At 41.9% G+C, this 25,523-nt stretch overlaps 1 protein-coding gene and 1 long non-coding RNA gene across 4 annotated transcripts in view; one reads left to right on the forward strand and one right to left on the reverse strand.

Annotated features, from left to right (window-relative positions):
• The window catches only part of LOC308481711, a 490,911-nt gene that overhangs the window by 399,976 nt on the left and 65,412 nt on the right, over positions 1–25,523 (forward strand). The gene's annotated exons all lie outside the window — the stretch shown is intronic.
• The window catches only part of RTTN (rotatin), an 89,523-nt gene that overhangs the window by 13,902 nt on the left and 50,098 nt on the right, over positions 1–25,523 (reverse strand). For 2 of the 3 annotated variants that reach the window (XM_081014088.1, XM_081014086.1), the window contains exons 34-43: positions 23,451–23,533; positions 20,596–20,704; positions 18,759–18,957; positions 16,744–16,834; positions 12,907–13,060; positions 10,927–11,064; positions 10,157–10,368; positions 4,236–4,341; positions 1,999–2,096; positions 737–817 (exon numbers count right to left, since the gene is read on the reverse strand). In XM_081014088.1, coding sequence (XP_080870214.1) covers positions 737–817; positions 1,999–2,096; positions 4,236–4,341; positions 10,157–10,368; positions 10,927–11,064; positions 12,907–13,060; positions 16,744–16,834; positions 18,759–18,957; positions 20,596–20,704; positions 23,451–23,533 — 1,271 coding nt within the window. The remainder of the gene's footprint in view (positions 1–736; positions 818–1,998; positions 2,097–4,235; positions 4,342–10,156; positions 10,369–10,926; positions 11,065–12,906; positions 13,061–16,743; positions 16,835–18,758; positions 18,958–20,595; positions 20,705–23,450; positions 23,534–25,523) is intronic. The other variant, XM_081014087.1, reaches the window with a different exon arrangement.

Raw genomic sequence — 25,523 nt, forward strand, 5'->3', positions numbered from 1 at the left:
TCCCAGAATCAGAGTGTCTCTGCAAATGCAGAAAACAGGAACCCGATACTCTAGAGCATATATTCTTTTCCTGTGATTTTGGTAGTTATGCCAGAAAACAATTATTTGAGGCCCTAAAAGTTAATAGACAGATTTTTACTCAACCAACTGTTCAGGACCTGCTGGCGGACAGCGATGATCAAACCACTATAATAGCGGCTGAATTTTTAAGTGCTGTCCATGAAGAAAGAATGGGCCATGATAAAGAGACTTAGTGGTTTTTAATGGTAGGTGATGTTGCTGTGTTGTTGTATTATATTATCTATGTACATCGATTTATTTCTTGGAGTTAAGAATAGGACTGGGATAAATTGTGTTCGCTGAGCCCGTATTTTATACAGTCTGTATATGGTGTTTGTTTGTTACTGTGTGGTGTGCTATGCCTAATAAAGGATTTAAAAGTAAAAGTAAAGTAAGGAAATCGGCAACTGCATATTCGACCAAGCGGAGTATAGAGGCCATTTTGAGCTTACCACACTCAAATACAACAGAAAGTGTAAGTTCAGATTTACTGGGGGAGGGAAGGCCCACACTGCAACTTACATTCAGTAAAGAGAATCACCCCCCCCCCCCACCACACATCTTGGAAATTGTTTGAAATTCCAGAAAATGTTCCAGAAGCTTCTGCTAGTGCTTGGAAGAGGTGCCTCCACCAACATTTTCAGCTGAAAGTTGCATGTGCCCCCACATCTCTTACTTTGCAGGATTCATTTCGAAAGAAGCAATTTCTTAGGAGCTGCATGACAAGCTTTATTTCTTTGCTGAGGTTATTATCATCCTAGTAGAACAAAAAGAAATAAAGAAAGTGATTTAGCATCAATATCTAACCAGAAACTGCTTTATATGACATATATAGCACCTTTTGCTTCTGGACTTATTTTACCACACTGGAATTGCACCTGACCACCTTGCTTTCTAAGATGCTGGCATTCTAACTGTCTGTGGAAAAGATTATTGAATTTCAATAAGCTCATCTAATGCAGAAGAAGCATTTCAGCTCTACTGAACATAAAGGAAGAGCGATACAATATGGAATCCATAATGGAAGCTACGTTTTCCAACACAGCAAATTCACTGGATGGCAATAAAAGGGTTTGCTCTCAAAAGCGCAATGGAAAGGAACAAAAGTACGGTGATAAACTGGGTAGGGGAAAGGACAAACAGCAACTTTCAAAAGGGCTCAACAGAAGTCTGCTCTTGCTCTTCTCTTTACATGTAATAAAAATGTAAGAATGTTATCAAGCAAGACCACACTGGGGGATTTGTAGTGCCACATCACAATCTTGGATTTGCATGAAATCAGGGCGGGGTGGGGGAGAAAAAGTGAAGACAGGTTGTTTAACAAAAGTGGCAATAGGGTGGGAGCTAAAAGGAAGAGACAATGAAAAGGATAAAGCATAAAACAATAATATAATTTTGAGTAAAATGGACATGAAGGAAACTGAGATGAAAATGGTGGCTTTAAACAATGGCAGAAGCTTAAATAAAGTACCTTCATTGTACAAAGGCACTATTTTATTTATTAAATTTCTATACCACCCATCATCCAAGGATCATAGGGCAGTTTACAATATAAAACCATGAAAAGACATAACAGAGTAACAAACAAAAACAATAACTCCCCCCGACCAGTTTAAAAGGCCACAGATTGTTTAATTAACCAAAGGCCTGGGAGAAGAGGGATGTTTTCTCTTGGAACCTAAAGATATGTAGTCCCCAAATAAGCTTCATGGCCGAGTGTAGATTTGAACTCAAGATTCTCTGATCCCAGACCAACACACTAACCACTAGGCCACACACTCTTTCTTAAGCCCCAAAAACATTTACTCAGGAGTAAACCCCAATTACCACAATGGGATTTACTTGTGCATAGACATGCACTGGATTGTGCTCTGCAACATCAGTAGGAGAAAGTCCAAATTTTTAATATTAATTTTACAAATTTTCTTTTTTAATTACCTTTTTCCTTGGGACTGCTTTTCCAGGCCTCAAGGAGTCTAGGTTCAGTTGTGCATGAATGTGCTTTATCTGTTCCAAGCAGGTTTCTATTAGGTTGGCTGTAATGAACAATGCACTCTATCAACAAACCTGCCTACACTCAAATACAGTGGTTACTCGGGTTACAAACACCTCGTTTTACAAACACTTTGGGTTACAAACTCCACTAACCCAGAAGCAGTACCTTAGGTTACAAACTTTGCCTCAGGATGAGAACAGAAATTGTGAGCCGGCAGCAGCGGGAGGCCCCATTAGCGAAAGCGTGCCTCAGCTTAAGAACAGTTTTGGGTTAAGAATGGACCTCCGGAACGAATTAAGTTCGTAACCCAAGGTACCACTGTACTTGCAAAATGTGGAAGTATCAGACATTCTATCAGTAACCAACGAGTCACATTTTCTATTTTATTTTATATTGATGGACGTGCATTATATTATTTCTAGAACAACAACAACAAAATGTGTTCAGGTGACATACTGCATGCAAATGACAAGCTTAAGTACCCAAAGCCTAATTAACATTTCAAGTTACTACATTTGAATTTAACTAAGCAATCAGTCCCCCTAATAGCAGACTTTAGGGAGGCATCGTCATTCTCAGGGCATCCTGGCATTTGCGGATGGGCGGGAGAGAGACTTAAAAAAACAAATAAGAATGGGGAGCCCCTCCCTAGTCCACAAAAGGAAACCAGACCAATGAGGAATGAACATGCTCAGGGGCCACCAGGAACTGTAGACTGTCTAACAGCTTATAGCATCTCAGAGAAAGGTATGGCTAGCTTGCTGGATAAATCCTATTACTTTGGGAGGATTTCAACAGGCAGTTAACATGTCTCACTTATTTTACAATTAGCTCATAGTTTAAAGAGTGTGTCTTCAATGTACAATTATTTCTTTTCTACGGATTCAACTGACCAAGACACAACGGTAGGATGAGAACCTATGCAACTCAGGCTCAAACCGTTCACATCTTCGGCCCTGACATGCAAGTTTTGGGGCTTGTTTTTTACCACACATCTGGAAAGTGATTATTAAGTAAACTGCTTTGGTTCTGTAAATATGGTGTTACTGTTCCGTATGATTTTTCTTTTTAGAGACACTATGTAACATTTCACTGGCTTTTCCTTAAACATGCTATCCTTATCAAATATTTAACCATACAAAAATGACAACATTAATTATCAGCAGGTACGCTGCTCAGTGTTGGGTTTCATTCAGAGTGGATTGAGGAGATAGTCACAGTGTGTAACATTTTTTTTACCAATTCCGCCTTGCAGCCTCCTGTAAAGCTCCTTTGGCAGGTGGGGAGACCCTCCAGGACATGGGGAGGTGGTACAGGGGATCAGTGAAAACCATCTTCCACCACCCCCTTTCCTCCATTGGGGAGCTCTGCTGGGCCCTGGTTCTCTCCGTGAACTGAAGGAACCCATCCATCTGCAGAGGCACAAGTTTGGAACCAACCCACAAGGAATACCAATAACTGCTTTTATTTTGTTCTTATTTGCTCATTTGCAAGCAAGAGGAACGGCAACCCTCTGAGGTTGCTCAGGCATCAATAAATACTAGATCTTCCTGCCTGAACCTTAACATTGGTGCCACGGGAGACCTTTAAAATGGTTCTTCAAGTTTCTGAAGTAAACAGAGTGCTAAAATACATGCCGACATCAACCTTGTGTTTTCCCACCTAGACTGTACTATCTAAATGCAAGGTTCTCCACAAGGGATTTACTCCGAGGCTCTCATAGATTCAAGGGCATTCAAAATGCACTGCTTGACTATGGTGTGTCTATAAACAGGTTATTAAGGGCCAGGAGAAGATAATGAACACTTAGAATTACAAATATGGATATGTTTTTGACAGACTTTTCACATACAGAAACACAAAAGACACTAACGTGCATTAATTCAGAACTTCTAAAAATATCCATCATTGAACCAGAACCACTTGAGCAGATAAGTCTGTTTAATGGTACAGTACCTATAAATGCATGACAAAATGAAAGCCAACTGTTATGGTGCCATTTCTCTAGTAATGCTCATAACCAGCATGTTCTAACGTTGATTGTGATCCTACTCTTGGTTTTGCATGTTACCAAAAGTAGACTTGGGAACACTTGTTTTAAATAAAATGTGTAAGGCTGTTTTTGCATTCCCTACACAGTAAGGACAACCTCAGTGTGTTTTATAGCAAGGCAGCTCACCTTCCAAAGCACATTTCTGGGCACTTTTACTGACAGCCAAAAGGGGAAGCAAAGCACTGGCAGCAACTCGCTTCAGCACATCCTGAGAGGATTTTCCTTCATAGCTCTACCAATAAAGCAACATTGGTTACCACACAGAAAATTCAGAGAACATATCCTGCAGGAAGTTACACGTTAAATGTATGCAAATTCCATTTACACATTTACTTACCGATTTTCTAGACTGTCCTTCATCACACATAAAATGCATTCAGTACAAAATAATAAAATTTAAATCTCAATGAAACTTGGCAGCACAGGTATCCCCCCCCCCCAAAAAAAACCCATTCATTTGGGGTGGAAAATTATACTACCATTGAGAACAGACTCTACATTTGATTCCCAGAGATTAGAACCAGAGAAATGTCTCAGGTGGAATCTACACAAATATTAAAAAATGTTCTGAAAATGCTTTTTAAAAAGTTTTTTAAAATACGTTGAATATTCCATAATGCTCACCATCGCCATCTAGTGTCACATTGTATATTGTACTTGAAACACACTTAAAACGTTTTATTTGCAGCTGTATAGCGGAGTCCTCAGTGTTGTCTGGAATCAGGCACAATTTGATGGCCTTCTTCCAATCCACTGGCTGGGCAGGAGGGTGTCACTGAATCCTTCCCTGCCCCACACTTCCCCCCGGAACGTATCCACAGCATCTTCTCTCTTGGCAAGGAATACTCCCCATCTTACAGTCCACACTAAGAGAAAAATGGTCTGGGGAAAATGGCTGCAGTACCCCTTCTTGCCTTTAGTACCCTCTCTCTTTATAAGAGCTCATTAACATTCTAACACGTGGGCCTTCAGCTGCCGCATCTAGTTTGCCCCTTGGCAATTTCTGCAAATTAACCCAATACTTCTACAGAAGTGACTGGATTGACAGGTTCCTCCTATTTTAAGTGGCCATCCTTTTTATTCCTGCTGATAACCAGTGAGTGGAAAGGTGATGATGAGTTATCCTTTTGTCATGACACTTATCAAATCTTCAATGTAGATGATTTCAAACTATTGTTCCCCTTCTCTAGATGTGAACCTCAGGCCCTCTTTGGTCTCCTTTGTTCAATATACCCGGCTCTTACATCAGTGCCTGCTTTGATTTTGCTACTCTAACTGCTTTCTCTGAAATTACATGCCTTTTTAAAAAGCAGCATGTGAATCCAGCCACTGCAATAGTGTCACTTGCCCTTTTCAGGAAACTTCTTTCACAGAGACAGAGTTATTACCAAGCCGTCAAAGAGCCTGCCAGCCAGGTAGGCTATATTTTCATTCCACCCTCAAATTCCCCCTTTGACCTCTGATATCTCTGCCTCAGTGGAGCTGTGGGTAAGTCTGCTCAGATGTCATAGCACAGGCATAGGCAAACTCGGCCCTCCATATGTTTTTGGGACTACAACTCCCATCATCCCTGACCACTGGTCCTGTTAGCTAGGGATGATGGGAGGTGTAGTCCCAAAACATCTGGAGCGCCAACTTTGCCTATGCCTGTCATAGCAGATAGGTTAGCCACAGTTCTCTAGCCAACTGGATACTAAGGGGAACTTTAACACCAGATGTGAGTTCCAAGGCACAGAAGCTGAAGAACTAGTGATGTTACATGGGTTACATGGTCACATAGCACGGGAAAACCCCAAGTTTTCCAGGGACACCTTAAAAACATCCAGCATTCAACAGCCAAGATACAAAGGATGCTCAAGGAAAGTGATTCTGTGGCAAAACAGGAAGGCAAGGGTGGTCCTCACAACCTTAGCACTTATCAGCATATAGTCTTGCCTCTTGATTGTTCCTTTATTACTCCTGTCTCTTGCTGTCTCTTACAATGAGATACTTTTTGAAATAGTATAGATTTTATACAATAGATGTTGTTTTTAACATTACAAGAACACCTTGCAGCAAACCTCAGGCTCACGTACTCCCCACTCCTTGCAGCTGTGCCATAGGAGCTTTGGAAACTTTCGTTTCTGTTTTAGATTAACCATGGCTTGCTATGTTGTTAAAACCCAAACTATGGTTGATCCTAACAGTGGTTAACTGAAATGAGCCAACTTCTTTTTAAGTAGGTTGGTCTCTATTCATTCTTATTTAAAAATATGTATGGGCTGCTTTTGTATGAGCAGGCTTGTTTCAACGAACCATTTAAGATTAACTACAGTTTGTCCAGTTCAAACAACATACTAAATGGCACTGAAAGACAAAACTGAAAACTTCAATTTTAAATTATGTCCACACTGGGGGTGGGAAAAGCACAAGCCCAAGGCTCATAACACTAACCCACATTTTAGGGCTTGTAAAATGTATGCAGCCAATTCCCCCCCCCCCACCCATAAACCCTGTTATTTTCTTTTAAGTTGTGAGGAGGAGGGGAGGGAGAATTTGCACAAACCTGGCCCACAAAACAGGATTGTTAGTCCTGTGTAAATTTTAATCCACATATAGAGGAATAGGAATCACTTTGTCCCCATTTAAGATTTTCATGGAGGCCCAGCATGGGCTTTTCTCTTTAAGCTCTTTTCACTCATGTTCCTATTTTCATCTGTGCTTTCCTTTACTATCTTCTTCTTCATGAGTTTACTTTTGAATGTGTGTGTGTTCTTTTTAAAATTATTTTTATTTGATTTTCTGTTTTATCTTATTGTCAATGCATACTGTGTTACAGTCAGACACAGGATAGCAGGAAAAAGCAAAAAAACAAAAACAAATATACTATATATGTGTGTGTGTGTGTGAGTGTGTGAGTGTGTGTGTGTGTGTGAGAGAGAGAGAGAGAGAGAGAGAGAGAGAGAGAGAAACATATATAAAAGTGAAACTTCTGAAACCCTCCTCCTGTTAGTTTATGGATGAAATTACTGCACTACCACAAGCATTTTGTCATATCAGCTTGCTAGTTGGAACAATTCTGGTGTTTTCTCCTGACCCTCCAGAGCCAAAATTGGGGGCATGCGGGAGCACAGGAGGATAATAGGGGGTAAATCTCCTGTTTTATGTATGTAAATATAATAAATATTCTTTTTAAAAAATCATTTTGCTGGATATGCTGTTATTTCGTTATTTTATCACTTAAGAAATGCAAGCAGAGAGAGGAAGCAACACGGCAGAGTGGAAGAATGCAGAAAGGACAGACAAACAATTGAACGGGCATATTTCAATTCACCGAGTGCAAATAAGGAGTAGTGCCTACAGAAAATAAAAAGATGCATTCCCAATAAAATGCTCTGGATCCAGACCTGCTGCCTCAAGAACATTGATTCCCATTAAAATAATCTCCTCCTCCAACACAATTAGGATCATCGTTAGACTGAAGGTAGCAAAAACTGAATGGGTCATTTAAGAGGAAGTTATTTTAGTTTCATTCAAACTGAAGCAGGTCATATTAATGGAAAGAAATTGGAAGAGGAACAGGCTTGAGGCCCTAGCCAGTTGATGAATATAACATCCTAAATAAGATCTGCTTATCTTCTGACTTGTATTTGGTCCTAGACAGTAAAGGTCTGGTAGATTTTTCAGACCTGTACTTGAGAAGAAGTAATATTTTCACCAGAGTCATCATCTACAGAAGAACTCACTGCAAAAATAAAAAGCTCAAAAGAAATGGGTTAGAAGCCCAATCCGCTGGGTAACAGAACTATAGGCATTGACTTGGTAAAAAAGGGAGCTGAGAATAGCAAGGCATGAAGTGCTTCAGTATTTTACTGCTATTCCATGGCTTAAGAGCATGATTTTGATGGCAGTAAATCAAATAAGAAAGAATTTACACAGGGAAATAGAGAAGTAAAATACAAAGTAAATGCAAAGATATCGATCAGCAGTACGCAAGAGAATATTTTACCAAGGTCTCAAAGAAAAAGAAAAGAGGGTGCTTATAGACAGCTATAATACCATTAACAGCACTGTGGCTAAAATGGGATGGGATTATCCTGTATCTGATGCCAAGAGTCTTGAGTCCATAAAGCAATCAAATTTAGAAGACACTGGCTTCAATATTTTGAGACCACTTGAATATTGCAGTTAAGGGAACTAAAGCTAAGGCAAACACACTGCCATGTCTCAGAGAAAAATTTCATTTCAAAGGGGCAAAAAGGGGTGGGATAACAAAGGCGATTTTCAACTTACATTTAATAGGAAAATAAACATACATTGAAAGCCAAATAATGTTCCTCCACACCCCTAGCTTTAGCAGATATTCTGAGGGCTTGATTCAGACTTAGGCTGAAAACCTACACTTACTGACAGTATGCTCCACTGAATATTGTGGGATTTACCCTATGTAAATATAGGACAGTACTGTAATTTATGAAGAACTCAATAGTCACGTGTTTTAATATAATATTAAAATAAGCCACAAATATATGGGCAAGTTAGAATTAGAATAGAAAAACCATTTATGGATTCAGTTCTTCTTTTTCACTTATGTTTAATAAGAGAAGTATGCTCAAGACTATGTAAAATAGAGGAATTATGTGGTCCCAAACAAAGTTTAGTGAAACTGATATGCATCTCTGGAAGGAGCCAATAACATTGTTTTCATGCTAGAGACAGCTGCCACCAACCCCTCTTATTTCTCCCTTTCTTAACAATCCCTCTTATCAGAGCCGGCATCAGCACCTCAAGCAGCTGCCATAACCCCAATGTCTTGGTAGGGCCCACTGAAGATGCCTTCCCTAGCACCACCCCCTTAATTCCCACCCCCCTGGTCTAGCATTAGAGTAGCCCCATGTGGGGCTAAACCAGCCTTTGAGTTTCCCACAATGCTCTTGGGCCAAGCCTTCCTCTGGACATTTTGGGAAACAAACAACAATAACAAAAGCACAGTTAGGCCCTGCTGCTGTGGTGCCTGAAACACTTCCACAGCCAGGAAAATCCACAGAGCCCACAGAATGAAGCATGGGCCCACCAGAGGGTTACCTCAAACCTGGAGCCAGCTCCGCCTCCTCCCATAATCCTATTCACACTATTCTTCTGCCTTTCTTCAAGAGCACCCATAACACTATCTGACACTTCTTTTCTGCATCACCTTCCCTTCCTTTCGGATTTTCAATTTTTCCAGTCAAATTACTACTTGCTTTATCTTCTCCCACACATGCTGACACCATGGCAAATATCAATGATACATAAAAACAGGGGTCAACAACCTAAGGCCCATGGGCCAAGCAGCCCATGAGGGTCGTTTAACTAGCCCATGGACCCCTGCGGCCCACTCTGGGACCCCCACGGCCCACTCAGTTGGCTCCCATGTGCCGTGCTAAACTGGTGCGGAGCAGAGCAGAGACCGCCTTCAGTGACACTGGCCGGCTTTCTGCAGGAAGCTCCTGCAGCCAATGGGAAGCTGTGCATACCTCCTTCGCACCAGGAACAGTGTTTGCGCATGTGTGCATGTGCACCCTGGCCCACTGTGGCGTCTGCGGGACCGTGAACTGGCCCAAGCCAGAAAACATTTGCTGACCCCTGCATAAGAACATAAAAAGAGCCTGCTGGATCAGGGCAACGGCACATCTAGTTCAGCATCCTGTTTGCAGAGTGGCTAACAAAATGTCTGTGAGAAAGCAGAATGCCTGCACTTACGGCGTCTTTACAATTAGTTCCAATGTCTTTACAATTACAGTTACTTAGGAGCACAGTCCACTGAACCAATAGATGTTACTTCCAAGTAGGCAGGTGCACAATTGGGCTGCAACTTTTTAAGCTACTCTGGAGGATCTGCTGCATTAGCCTCACAGGCTGAATCTTTTCATAGAGTCCCTTCCCACTGAGAGGGGCAAAAAAACCCCCCACACATTGTTTTGATTAACTTAAAATGAATAAGCCAGCAAAGTATGTGGGATAGATGCCCATGTAACTAGTAAGACTTAAATGCACCACACTGAAATTGGATTATTATAAATTTCTACCTGAATTATTAATTCACAGAGTTTGGCCACAGAATCTCGGCTCCTCTCATCCTCATCTAGAAGGAAAACCACTGTTGGGTGGTAGCAAGCACTCTCTTTACTGTTGAGCTCTCTTTTCCCCTCTTCGGAAAACAGGACAGCAAGGAACTGTAAGCAGGCCACACACAGCTCAGGGTGTCTGACAGAGAATTGCATACATTCACATATTGTTTCTAAAATACAAAAAAAGAAAAGAAAAAGATAATGCATTCTATGTTGGAGTATTTACAGAAATAAATATATTTAACTACATATTACGGCACTGGGTTCAAAAAAGCATATGCAAGGCAATGGGTAAGAAAATGGCTTATGGTTGTTGTACATAAAAATATCTGGAGGGCCACTCCTGTTCAAGTTACACCTGCCAGTAGTCCTTCCTCTACACAATTATTAAAATATACAGAAGTGCTACCCTCCTTTTTCATTTGGTCCTCATGCCACTTTGGGAGAGGGAGGAGAAATGGCACTGGGCCAGTTCATCCCATTATCACCAAGGACTAGAATCACTATAGAAGCACACATATACCTAGGTTCATCTCTTTATGAGCTGAAAATGAATTCTGTTGAGCCCTGAACGTGGTAGACAAAAGCAAATAAAGAAACTTACAAGCATGCAATCAAATACCAGCAAAAGTGGTTCCAACAAACACATTCCTTTGAAAAGACCACATTCTGGTCTTAAGTTATCATTATCTGTGCAGATATCAAGGCACCTGAAAAATAGGTCTTACCGATTACTGGAATCCAATGCTTTGCAAGAGCTGCAGTCACAAATGGCAGAGAGGCATGGCCACATTTTCTTAACAGAGTAGTGAGAAGGCTGAATGAGTCTTCCCAAGTTTGGTGAACTGCAGCAGTTATCTCTGGCCCTGCCAATTAAACATACAAATAAAAAACCACATAGTTCTGATCAGTAAGTATTACTATACAGTGCCCATATAGAAAGTGAGAAGGGATTACTACTTTCGGACGTTGGCCTAGTTCACATGCAAAGCTAAGCCAAAATATGGTTTAGCACGAATGAGCAAGAGTGCTGTTGTAGTGAGAAAATATCAGTTGCTTCACTCCTGCTGTGTTACTTGAAGCTAAGCCATGATCTGACTTAGCTTTATGTTTGAACCTACCTGTAGTCTCATGATTTGTCTCACTCCAATATGTGTAGAATATAGCACTTAATTCAAGATTGGAAGGCGATAAAAGGAATAATAGAGAAAGATGGGTATGACTCCATATGGTCTCAATTTATATCATTTATTTACAATTGTGCAGTAATCTCCTTACCGCCTCAGTCACAGCAGCCACTATGGAGAAATGATCTTAATGCTCTAGACTGAAATATACCCTGTGGATGTGAGTTTAATCTCACATCATGTAAAAGATTTCCCATGTCTATTTTGATGCCATGTGGATGACTGAATACAATACTTAGCTTCTGTATTTCCCCTGGAAAACACCACTTTATGTTGGGTCATTGTTTTTTTAAAAAAAGAATCATTAAAATTTGTAATAAAACAAACAAACAATGAGTGGTTACAGCTCATGGTTTGTTTGAAGCAATAAAATGAACTTCCCAGGTTGGAAAGTATAACTAAGCCAGACCACGGCTTGGTCCCTGTAGCAGGGAAGCAGCAAAGCAGCCATATATACAAGCACACTAAGCTGGGAGGAAATCTGGCCTGGGGCAGCCCTTTTTTGCTGTATGACAGTCATGTAAAATCTCTGTTTCCAGGCAATAGGACACAGAGATGATATTGCCGTTGCTAGGGCCCATCAGCAAAATATAGAAACAAGATTTCAGGTATCTAAACATTAAAAATAACTCTGAGATCTACCAAAGCGTGTTCTCCTTCATGGAGAGCATGTGTTGCGGTGGGGGCCGCCAGGACACTCCAAAGTTAGGGGTGGGCTAATTGATCGTTGGCCACTGATGCGATTGGGGCTTCCCTTGTTGTTGGGAAGAAGTTAATGTTGCCATTTGTTGATTGACAGCCAGAAATGCTAAAACTCATTGCACGAGGCTAGGGCTTCCTCTTTTCGCCCGTGCATCGGATTGCCCGTCCCCCCCCCCCTCCCTAGAATTATGGTTGTTCGCTTTGACCTTGCTATGCCTGTTATGGGGCCGTCTGCTCTTGGGACAGGGGCCCGGTAGGAATTTTGTCCATCTGGCTGATTGGCTGGGGCCATTTGGTTTTTGCCTACTGCGTAGCAAATCGTCACAACTTGTAAGGTTGCAGTTAGGCATTGGTTTATGGTTTGGTTGGTTGAGGGGCATGGATTGGCTGTGCCTGCCCCTCTAATGCTGCTGCTGCAAGGGATTCCATTAAAGGAATCGGGGGCTAACTATTGCTTGTCCACTCTGTCAAGGGGGCTCGGGCCATAGCAATGACCTCCTGGTTGCATCTGGGGAGGGCTGAGGGCAGGTTCCCTGCTCCGTCGCTACCCCCCAAGTGTATTCCCCTATTCTGACTTTCGCATCGTGCGAAATGTCAGTCTGTCCCCCATGGGGGGGCAGATAGTCGCAACCAATGCCTAAGCAACCACTCACATTTTTGTATTTTAATAAAGTTGTGGCCAAAATTATGCCAAAAACCTTAAACAAAAAATTATGTGTGATGTGTGAGTTATTGGGGTGGCCCTGGGGACCTCGACATGCAAATGACAGATCTCATGTTCAAAGCATTTCAGTAACATAAACCTTATCACACAATTACCTAAGCCATCCTTGCAGCCAATGGAAAGAACCACAAAGGTATGAGCCAAGAGAGGTGTCAATAATGCATCTTGCATCACCAGGCGAGTGTCTACCAGCAAGCAAGACTGTAGAAGTTGGGACAAAGATGAAACAAACTGCAGTAGAAACAAAACCTGTTTGAACAACAACAAAAAGATTTGGCTCAGATACTTGTAGTACGTTTCTGCAGCAATTGTTTTTGACAATGAGAAGTTTTTTAAAAAAATGTTAAATTAGTATAAGAGATAAGAAAGTTATGAACCGCATGTGAAATATATGCAAATATTTCAAGAGTAAAGATGCAATATTCTTAGAATGCAGTCCCATGACACTCACCTGGATATAAACACCACTGCATACAGAACAACTTGCTTCCAAATAAAAATGCAAAGGATTACACTGTTAATATCCAACTGAAGACTGTAGCCTGCAATCCCAAGTGTCAAGTATCTGAAATTAAGTCCTACTGAATTTTGTAAACAGCCATGGGGTTGGGTTAGTACGACATTTAGCAGATGGTTGTGTGGTATTTTGGGTCTCTTGTACAGAAAGCATAACCAGAACCACATATTATCACCGCATTTCTATTTCACAGAAAGCATGATGAGAACCAGATATTACTACCTCCTTAGTGACTTTGCAAGTTTACAAGGAAAGGTAGAAACTGAAGGCGTTAATAGGAGTAAAATCCAAATAACTGTCATTAGTCACTAAGAACAAGAATGGTATTTTAAAGCCAAGGTTCATTCCACATGAGAAGCAACAGTGCCTTTTTAATAATACTGGTACTATTACACACTTGTAATAGTAATTGTCTTCTTGCTTTGGTGATTGATGTGCAACATAAGGTGTCACGAATCTGATGGCTTACTTCCTGTGGTTTTAGTAAGTGCTGTGCTGAAACCAAAATGTTTCTTCTCCTGTTGAATAAAGTTTTCAGTTTTCTGCCTCTTTCTCTTTTGAATTTCCTTACAACTTTGGTGGGTGGGTGGTTGAGCTTACTTTATTTCTGCAGGTGGGATTTTACTTCTTCCTGTTAAACATCTCTCCAGCCCTCGGCAACCTCAGGTCTGCCCACGCTTCCTGATCCGAAAAAGACTCATGGGAGATGTTACCTCATGATGGTTTTACTCTAACCTTTAACTGAAACAAGGGGAGCCAGGAAGGTTGGCTACTGAATGCCTGCGATTAGTACACTGATTCCTTTAAAAAGAAAAATACCGTGCTTAAAAAATAAAAATAAACAGTTGTTAGGCACATAGTAGGCACCTTCCTCACCTTCCCATGCTTATAGGAAAGCCTAGCTGAGCATATAATGAAATTTTCAAGAAATCTGGGTACCTAGGAAGGCTGCAAAAGGCAACCCACCCAAGAGATGGCAATTTTCATTGAGACTACAGCATGCAAGGATGGGAGGTTTGACTCTTCGCTTCTCAGCTCTGTTTCCAATGGACAACTAGTCATCCTTGAGCCCATAAGCAAGTAAAGAAAGGAAAAGGGGGAGGGAGAGAGAGAGAGAGAGAGCTGCACACTATGCACTGAGTGTAATCTGCACCATGACCCTCGTTCCATTTGCTCTCGAATACTTGCCCCTTTGAGAGTAGTTTTGTTCCTTTTCACAAAATGGGGCTAGAAAAGGAGAGGCCTGATTCATTATGGGTTCAAGGAAATTATCCAAAAACCTCCATACCCATTTCAGTTCTGTACTATTTTCTTATTTGGCATCTGTTAACTTAAGCACACATACTCAAAGGTTTCTTTCTCAAGGATCTAATGATAAAACAAATTTCAATCGCAGCACAACAGTTTCAATATATGGCATTTCCCATTTACTTCTGAAAAGCTAGCGGGTAGTCATCGTGTGGAAAAAAAAGGTGATTAAACTGCAGTTGATGTGGCACATTATTGATCTAGCTCACACTTTATCTTTCCCTTCATTCACAAAAAGATTCCCATGGAGAAGTGAGATCAAAGGAGCTTTGATGGCACTGCTCACGTTCAGTTGCACCGCATAACCCAGTTACCGGAGTTTTACGACTACAGAGCACCCAGTCGAGGCTCCAAAAGTTCCTGAATAATTGACGGAGATGAGCTTTCACGGCACGTGGTTGAGCAAGCACACCAGCTCTGTCAGCTACAGCAAGCAAGCGTTCACATGTCTTTCGGCAGTGTGTGTATATGTGTGAGAAGCTGTTGCTACCCAGGGACACACACCTTTCCATTCTCCATCTACTAGACAAACATGAGGCATTATCACAGTTCAAGATCCCATTCCAGCAAGGAGGACATGGAGCAAGGACAGTGAAAGACATGTCCTAGGACGAGGAAGGTCCTGGAGGACCACATTCAGCTATCGGGCCTGAGATTCCACACCCTTGTCTTTCATGATTAAACCGCCATTGATTTCTTTCTAGCTGAATTTGCTCTGGTAACTGAAACCAACAGCTGCTAATCACGTATTTTTAAACCTCAGTTTTGACCAGAATTGGTGAGCTTTGAACTAGGGTTGTGCTCCAGATTCAGCCACAGCCCCAATCCTGAAATGAATTTGACTAATTCGAGCAGAACTGGGCTTTGGTCGAGTCAGGGCAAAACAGCCTGGGTTGCCCGGAACAATCTGGGCCTGCCAGGTCCACCCTCCCAAACCATTTCAGGTCTGGATTTGTGTCAGGTATGCAGAAAAATCTTAAGACTACTGTTCTTCAGAGTTTCTAGCTTCCCAAGTATCCCCCAAAACTTAACATTGGTGTCAGAAAGGTGTACAGATTCCGATGTGGCTATGAATTAGGCTAAAGGAGGTTTAAAAGGATTGTGTGTTGGAGGAGGGTTGGCCTAAATGCTTTACTAAAAGGCACAAAAAACCCAGAGACATGATGTCAAAAGGAGGGGGGGGAAATAGAAAGAAAGCATGGGTTCAAATAGCTGCTCCTTCACTGGCCAATAAGATGGTACCATGTTGGTCTCCCCCTTGACCCCCTTCTTGGGAGGCAAGGGTTAGAGCCTCCCAGAGGAACTTGGTCTTCTTGCTGCTGGCTAAGGCCAGATGATGTTTCCTTTTGACTCTGTAGGCCCAGGGTGACTGGCAGAAGGAAGCCAAACCTGGAAATGACTGCTGCTTCTCTGCAGCAGAGAAGTGGTCTGTCTGAGCCACAACACTTGTCCTATGGATATCTCTTGCTTGTTACCTTCCAGATGTTTTGGAATATAGCTCCCATGAGCCTCAGTCAGCATGACCAATGGTCAGGTCTGATGGGAATTGTAATCTAAAACATCTGGAGGTCACCAGGTTGGGGAAGGGCTCGTTAGGAGTGGAGTAGCATTCAAGTAGAGGAGCTGGGAGACTAAAAGGGGGAAATGTTTCTTCCACTTCACCCTGCCCCCTTCTGTAACTCCCACCCCCTCACACACACATACATGTACAACCACTATACAAAATGCAAAATGCTGTGGGTTTGCATTTTAACACTCCCACTAACACCTTTTCTTTCCGACAATGAGTTGTACGTAACTCTCTTACTCAATTATAATTGTTTTCCCTTAAGCAAAAACACATTTTTCTCAAACAAAAAGAAGCAGCACCTTTCATGGGGTTCACTAAATCAATAAAATGGAAGATTATTAAGGATGCAACCCTACAACTCACTGACTCGAAAAAAATGCTCCACTCAACTCAACAGCCTTTACTTCAGAGTTGATCTGTATTTTTAAAGCACATTTAGGGTGTAAGCCGGTGCCTTTCAGTAATTAAAACATATGCTGCATCCTACCCATGCACTTCAAGAGAATGGAATAGAAAAGAAATATGTATGCCACCAACCTGAATTTTTGTGTAGTCCATATGAAAAGGCTGAGGAAGAGGTGCTTTCATTTCCAAGATACATCTCTCTATCAAGCTGGAATTTACTAGACTACCATGAAACAAAGACAACTGTGTTAAGGACACAGGCATAAACTTAACATTTTGACACAATGTGAAACTGTAGCCTAGACCATAATACCCTTCATATGTTTTTGGACATCAACTCCCATCATCCTGTGCCCAGCATGGCCAATGACAGGGGGTGATGAAATATGTAGTCTTTAACATTTTGGAGGGCACATTGGCTACCCCTGGTCTAGACTGTTGGCATGTCTGAAGAATGTGCGAGACAACAGATACTTCAAAGACAGTAATTCCCACCCTCAAAACTTTGCCCTCACTCATATGTTACCTGGGTTCCTTGCCTTGCAAAAGCCTAGTGCACCTCCTTCCCTCCACTATAGAAAGGACAATGTAAGTGGGTTCTCCATGTCAGCATGATGGGCTGGACACACAAAGAAAAGCAATTTCTCTCCCTCCAGAAACAAACAAAAATTGGGGTGGGGTGGAGAAGACAGGACAAGTCACACAAACAGGATGTCTAAGTCAGGGATGGAAAACTGCAGCCCTCCAGATGATGCAGGGCTGCAACTTGCAGGAGCCACAGCTAACATGGTCATTTATGATGGATGAGGGTACTTGTTCACAGGTTTCACACTCCGGCTTGAAGTGATTCAATGTTCAGCTGGAGGCTGCAGTTCACATTATGCCATCTGCCGGAGGGAGGAGAGCACAGCACTTCTACCCACTAGTGAAAGTCTTAGGTAAGACATGACTGGGAGCTAAAATAGCCCAAAATGACAGAATTTAGACTTTTTCTCTTTCCAGATGGAAGTAGGGAAAGTGGTGTGGGTTTTTGATCAGGAACATGAGGCAGGAAGAGACAATTAAATCAGTCCAAGCCCCACACTTATGTCCCAAACAAAACTGGTACCCTGCCTTCATCACAGCTCGTGATCATTCCCCAACCCAGTTAACCCTTCCTTAACCCGCAGGAATCTGGTAGTCTCCCATAAAAGTTTGTTTCCGTGATGTTTTGAAAGGTTCAGCCTGCCATCTTGATTCAAAATGGCATCCAGTTGTGCCCAAACAGACAAAAGCCTGTATGTGTACCTGAGGAAATGTCCACATACATAATGAACATTCTAGAAGATGTGGTAGGTTTAGCAGCAGCAACCTATTTAAAAGTCTAATTTAAGCTAGGATCCTAATGATTCCACCTCTCATAGTCCTCACTCAAACGATGTTGACTCTCAAAAGGCTGCCCTACGCTTATTACAGAGAAAGGAAGTGCAATACACTGCAGTCAGCTGTGGGATGTTGTTTCCTTGGAGACAAACTGTAAGTTGCTACAGTTCAGCCAGGATGATAAAAATAGCAATACTCCTAGCATAAAGGCTTTAGGTCTTCTCACAAGTCTGTGCTCAGTGGTAGATTTGAACTGGGGACTTCAGAGCTATCAGCTCTTCGCATCTGTCACTATGTTATTAGCAGACTAAGCAACTAAGGTTTCTCTTGTCCTTCTTGAATAATGATGCTAATAGGGTATAAATAAATCACAAGCACATTTCCCATACAACACTTGTTTCACTGCCTTTAAATACCTTAAGGATTTACACCAATGTATCTGCCAGTGCTTCCAAAGTACACTCTTTTGCAAGTGTTCCAGTTAGCATGACTTGTCTATGCTTGTAGCATGCAATCTGAGGACTTCATTGTCCACCGTAATAAAAAGACAAGTTACCGCTTTGCTCTAAAGTCCAAGTAAAGTAAAAGTAGCTGAACTATAAAGAGATTTCAAATCTGCTCTACTTTCTGCAAAATGCTGTGGTTCTCCTGGTTCGATTTTAAAAGGATAACTTTGAATTCTCAGAATACTCAGCGGCTCGATCAATATCTGTAACAAAGGCTTTGGGTAGTGCTTGTCCCATTCAGTCTCTCGTCTGTGACCTCAATAGCTATTGATCTCTTACCTACTGAGAGCAGTTAGTGTCTGTGCTTGCTGAAGAGCAACGGCGGTGTCTTTGGGAGTGACAATCAGCAGGTTGTCCAGCAAGCCGCACACCGCTGACAGGAGAGGGGGGGTGACCACCGCACACTGACTGGGTCTGATGGTAGACTGCGGGGAGTCATGCGGACTTAAAGACACTGTCGTTGTTGTTTCACTCTGACCTACAACACACAATTTAGAGAAAGAACAAAACAAGCAGGTAGTGTTGCTACCTGGAAATGGATTTACATAAAACAAGGTGGTATATGTCTCGTCGGACACGAGTTGAGGAGCTGAGCAGGAGAAAAGCCAGAGCTCAGTGGCAGAGCATCTGCCTCGCATGCAGAAGGTCCGAGGTTTAATCCTCATCATGTCTATGTAGGGCTGAGAGAGAACCCTGCCTGAAAACCCTGGAGAGCTGCTGCGAGTCAGTGCACACAGTACTGAGCTAGATGACTCAGTGGGTTTGACTTAGTATAAGGCAGCTTCCTATGTTCCCATCAGTTTCGTTTGAAATCATAGAAATGGAAATTATAGAACTGTAGAGTTGGAAGGGACCCTGAGGATCATCAAGTCCAACCCCCTGTAATGCAAGAATATGCAGCTGTCCCATACGAGGATCAAACCTGCAACCTTGGCATCATCAGCACTATGCTCTAACCAACTGAACTATAACACATCATATGTGAAACGTCACACAAGACCTGTTGATGTGCTATTGAACTGAATGCCTCTCCTTTGGGATAAATATGAGCAGTTCAGGTTAGAGGCCACAGGAGTGGAGAGGACAGGGTCCTTGGTAACGAAGACTTTCCAAGATATGGGTGGGACACAGTACGGTTTATAGCAGAGGTTCCCAATTTAAGGTCTTCAAGCTTCATTCAGGTGGTCCGCAGCATGTCCGCATCAAATAGTCACAGTGGTTTTAAACTGTATTTTTATTGCTTCCTTTATTTCTTACATTGTATTTTATTGCATTGCAATTTGAATTCTATGGCATGCAAATTGCCATACAATAAAATACAATGTAAGAAACAGAAAAAGCAATAAAAATACAATTAAAAATCATATAGCGTCTAGCACAGCACAATTGCTATAGACAGAAAAATTGTTAAGTGGTCCACCAAGGCCTTCAGCAATTTTTAAGTGGTCCATGGGGGGGACAGGGAAATTGGGGAATCACTCGGTTTAGAGCTCTTCAAAATTAAACTGTGCAATCTTGAGATATTTGAAGGAAGACCTGTGCATTCAGCTATTACCTTATCATCCTCTCTACAGCTTGAACACTGTGAGACTTGCAAAAGTGAGCAACAAGATGGGGCTGAGTGGAGGTTACTGTTAGGTAAAAGGTAAAGGTAAAGGATCCCTGGATGGTGCAGTCCAGTCAAAGGCGACTATGGGGTTGCGGCACTCATCTCGCTTTCAGACCAAGGGAGCCGGCGTTTGTCCACGAACAGCTTCTGGTGCAACGGAACACCGTGATGGAAACTAGAGCACATGGAAATGCCATTTACCTTCCCGCCACAGCGGTACCTATTTATCTTCTTGCACTGGCATGCTTTAGAACTGATAGGTTGACAGGAGCTGGGACAGGGCAACAGGAGCTCACCCATCGCGGCGATTCGAACCGCCAATCTTCGAATTGGCAAACCCAAGAGGCTCAGTGGTTTAGACCATAGCGCCACCCATGTTCCTGTTAGGTTCCTGTTAGGAACGGGGTGGCAGAAAAGAGCCCCTGGCATGCATGCAAATAGCACTCTGCATCAGGACCATGGTTAGTGATTTGTTCCAAATGAATCATTTTCATTACATCTGCTTACCTTGCGCCATGAGCCGATTAAGTGGCACGTCGCAAATTCTAGCTATAGGTGGTGAGGTGGGCAGCTGCAGTTCCACAGCACAGCCTGGAGATGGCGATGAGGAAATGATCTAGGAAGCAGAATCAATAATTACATTGCCTCCTGTTAACAAATGTCCATATATATTCATAGAATCAGGGTTGGACGGGACCATGAGGGTCATATACTACAACCTCCTGCAATGCAGGAATCTCTTGCCCAACATGGGGATCGTACTCACAACCCTGAGATTGAGAGTCTCATGCTTCTACTAATGGGCAACTTTCATTTGCTGGAATCCAAAGAGCACCATGTGTGAACAGAAAGAATTGATGCGGGGGGGGGAGGGGGGAGGGAAGAACAAACCCAATTGTGTTCACTGATCTCCGAAATGCAGCCTAAATTTAAAGCAATTACCTCTATCACTTCAATGGTTAGGTATATAAAAATAGCTGGCTCTGCCCAGCTTGTGCTGTTAGTAATTTACATAATTAAAAACAGAAGGATGGGATATAATAAACTGGATTTTTTAAGGCATTTTTAGTGAAAAGGACTTACTCCCAGAAAACATCACAGAGTTACAGAGTTCTTTATTCCTAAATTGTGCTACTTGGATGTTTTGGATTTTTAGAGTTCAAGGGAAACAAGGTCTTAAGATACATAAAAAATCAATAATAATTTCAGCTAGTTATAAAAATAAGTCTTGTTAGCTTCTTGCACCAGCTACGCCTTTTCCAATAATGGCTTGCCAGTGGGACGGAGGCTGAACATAGAAATTTTCCAGTATCTAAACCAGAATACTCACAATACACATGCAAATTCTTCGCACCTCTGGTGAATAAGAATTGCCTCCAGGCGAGCAGCTAGAAAGGATTTTGGAAACTGGGTAAAAATGGTGTTTTTTTGGGGGGGGGGCTCTTGATATGTCATATATGACACAGCAGCCTGTCTATGGAAGATCAAGCTATTTGTGGACTTTTTTTTTTTTTTACAAGACAGCAACACAGTTAACACATTTTCAGAGTGAACTATTTTTCAGGATGAAAGGGCCTTCCTCACATGCCCTTCCTCACAGAATTACTGACAGTCATAGAAGTCACAGTAAGTCGTGCAATACTTCTATTATTACCTGGTGAAAACCCATAGCTTTCAATTTGTTAAAAGCAGAACAAAAACTAGGTAAAATAAATAAGATTAGAAACCGAAAAGGAAACGTGAGGAGGGGTTATGTGACAAAGTGCAGGTAACTTGCATCTTATGTGAGGTTCATGTTTCCAGCCATCACATGCATCAACAAAACTGCATAAATCCACAACGACCCCCAGAACAGCCCTCGCCTCCCAAGATCTGGCTGTTAAGTCCTCCAAGCTTGCTTACTGGGATCTTAGGAAGCACATAGCTTCGCTTCTTCTCCTTCCTTCAGCCTTCCTTGATCTTTTGCTAGCTGCTGAGGCCTCTCCTCCACCAACTCCTGCTGCACTTTCTGTTCTCCCCCTGCAAACCTTCCCCTCTTTTTAAAGAACCTCTCTCTCCAAATTACCCCAACTGCCCCACTCCACTTTCTGGGTTTTCCTGTTCTCTTTCTGTTTAGAAAACCCAACTCAAAGGGAGCAGTTAAACCCTCCAGCTTGCTTACAGTACCGGATCTCTTAACAGGTCTCTCTCTGTGTGCTGAGTTTTCCTTGCTGCTGCTCAGCTGCTTCCTGTAGCTGCTGCTGCTGCCGCTCTCTCACCCTGAACAGAGGAGCCCAGTCCAGCCCCAAAGAAAAGCAGAGAAGGAAGGTTGTAGGGAGAGGGGGCCTAGCTGCACCCAGACCACCCACTGGCCCTTCTTTTGGCCCACCTCACCTACTTTCTATTTTATTAATTGTTCCCAGCCAAGCACACAAAGCTGTGGTTGTGTAAGTGAAATAAGTGGCAGAAACGTGTTACCTGGAAAATGGGACCTCTGTTTTTCCAACAATCCAATTAAACAGTATTGAGCTCCCCTTACAATGGCAACTTGTCTGGTACATGACCCCAGTCAAGCTTGCAAAAATTTATCATTTGCCCGATAATAAATGTTGGAAATGTAAAGAAACTGAAGGTACATTCTTTCACCTTTGGTGGACGTGCCCAAAGATTAAGGCTTTCTGGGAAATGATATATAATGAACTGAAAAAGGTATTTAAATATACCTTTCTGAAGAAACCAGAGGCCTTTCTCTTGGGCATTGTCGGCCAACTGGTGCCAAAGAAGGACAGAACCTTTTTCATGTATGCTACAACAGCAGCAAGAATACTTATCGCAAAGTATTGGAAGACACAAGATCTACCCACTTTGGAAGAATGGCAGATGAAGGTGATTGACTACATGGAATTGGCGGAAATGACTGGCAGAATCCGAGACCAGGGAGAAGAGTCGGTGAAAGAAGACTGGAAGAAATTTAAGGACTATTTACAGAAATATTGCAAAATTAAGGAACTTTAGGAAGATGTTAGATAGAAACTAAGAGGTTTTTAGCTGTAATGCTTTAAGAGACATGGAAAAAAAAGGTTAACAATTGGGTAAAAGATTAATGGTAAGGATTTGCTGAACCAACAAATTGAATTGGAATACAAAGAAGGGAGGTATGAGGAGGTCCGGGGAAATAAGAGTAAGGAAGATAGGTTATGGAACATTATTGTGTTTTTAACTGTTTTATTTTGTACGTTTTTTCTTATTTTCTACTTTTTTGCTGTATTTTAAAACTTTATACTTTATTCTTTGTTTTGTATTTTCATGTATTTTTGTGAAACTTTAATAAATATCATTATAAAAAAAAAAATACAATGGCAACTTGTCATTTTAGAACTCACCACAGTGTCAGAGGTTGACTGCGAACTTGGAGATTGGCTTTGAGTAGATACAACTCTCCAGAGAGAAAGTGAATCGTCAAAATCTGGAGGCGGCGGGGAAGAAGAGAGAAAAAGGCAGCCTTTTAAAACACCTTGTATCAGTGGTTCTCAAAGGGTGTGATGCACCACACTGGTATGGCAAGAGAGGATGGCAAGTGTGGCAAGGACAATCAAAGAAACATTTAAATATTTCAGTGTAGTATAGTTATCTATCTACCTGTCTATCTATATATACACAGAGAATATAGAGGGCTATATTTTCAAAATCAAGCTCTGCTATGAGTTGTTTCTTTTTGTTTTCTGATGAATTTCTTATCAATGAAAAAATCAAAACGGCACAAGCAAATTTTTATTCTGAAAGTGTGGCCCAGAGAAAGAAGTTCAAGAACCACTATATTATATGCTCACCTCTTGCTTTGCTGGTGAATCCATTAGCAAAGAAAAATGACAAAAATCCCTTTGTTTTTTTAAGAACAAAAGGGAAGAATCTCTCAAACATTCCACAAACTGCAGAACACCGATATTTTGCTGTAGAACAGGGCAGACATTAGGAAACATAGAGTTATGCTTCGGGGGGGGGGGGGGCGGGAATGAATACATATAGCATAAATCTATGTTGAAACTGCATTGATTAGAGTGATTTTGCAAATTCTCTTTTCCATTTATTAATCAATATGACTGAAAAGTGTGACAAGTAAGCTGATGGGTTCCCGTTTGATCTTATGAAGTGATCAGGTTCTGGAGCCACAGGAAAGAACTAATCAATCAGTAACTGAGAACTGTTGAGTCCTTCTTCCCACTGCTTGCCTCCACCCAGCAGCAATAAACTGTCCTGATTTTTGTTCACATCCAATTTTTGTGTTATGTTTCACAGCCATAAGGGCTAGAAATAAGCTTCCACATTTTTTGCTCACCATGGCAACTGTGCCCTCGACCAGCCTTCTTTTCAGCCTTAAAGCTTTAGAAAATGAGCAGAGATTATTCTGGTCGTTGCACAATGAACCCTGCTTCCACGCCAGCTCCAAGAGGAAGAAAGGTTGGAAGTGGTATCTGGCACACCTCGGCCACAGAATGGCCAAACTGGCAACTCTTCACTCCCATTTCCTAGTAAGAAAGGTGGTAGGCAGTTCCTTAGACAGTGATGCTAAAGTACCTGGAACTCCCTGGCTCCAAACTGTCAAATCAGGTCTAACCAATGCCAATTTTGTGGCTTGGCTAACCAAAAATGGCTGACCCATAGCAATAAAAACTTGTTGCTTGTTTTTAACAACAAAAATAAAATAAATAAAATAAAATAAAATAAAAATTGACTGCAAGGCATTCCACATTGGAATTCAATATTTTTCCTTCTAACCACTGGGGGTGGGGGGATTTGAAGGGCAACCCATAAATAAATTTCAAGGAAGCACTGCTTTCTAATTTAGCTGCTTCCTCTCAGCTTTCCCCAATGCTTCAAAATCTTAAGTGCTGAAGCTCAACCGTGAATCAGGCATCATAAATCCTCACATAAATTCATCCTATGGGCCTTATTAAGGAATCAACACCCCCACTATTCTTTACAAGCACACGTCCCTGATATATTGATTTATGCAACAGCTCACTACTTCCCATCCCACCACAGTGGAAAGAAAGCTGTTTTTCAAACTGAGCAAAACAGCAAAGCCAGAAGGCTCACGCTGCTGTTGCCCCACGTGGCATAGCAAGAAAACCAGGGTCACCACCAAGTGGGCCCTCCACAGGGAGTTGCAGCCAGTCTGGTTCTCTGAAGAGCGTATCTGTAGGATACATATGTTTCCAAGCACCCACTTGGCTGCATTAGCATTTTCTATGTTTCAGCACGTGGACTTCAAAAGTGTACCTATGAAGCAGACTTCATTCCCTATGGAGTGTTGGCAACGCTTTCTATGATCTGGAAGTAGACTGTTTCGTTATCCCCAATATGGAATTATTCACAGTGCATCACTAAGACAACCGCTTAGAAACAGAACAGTGAAATGCTTGCACATAGTCATAACAACCCACGTACTGCCTTTT

Source organism: Podarcis pityusensis, assembly GCF_964106645.2.
Source record: "Podarcis pityusensis genome assembly, chromosome: 7".
Taxonomy (NCBI): Eukaryota; Metazoa; Chordata; class Lepidosauria; order Squamata; family Lacertidae; genus Podarcis; species Podarcis pityusensis.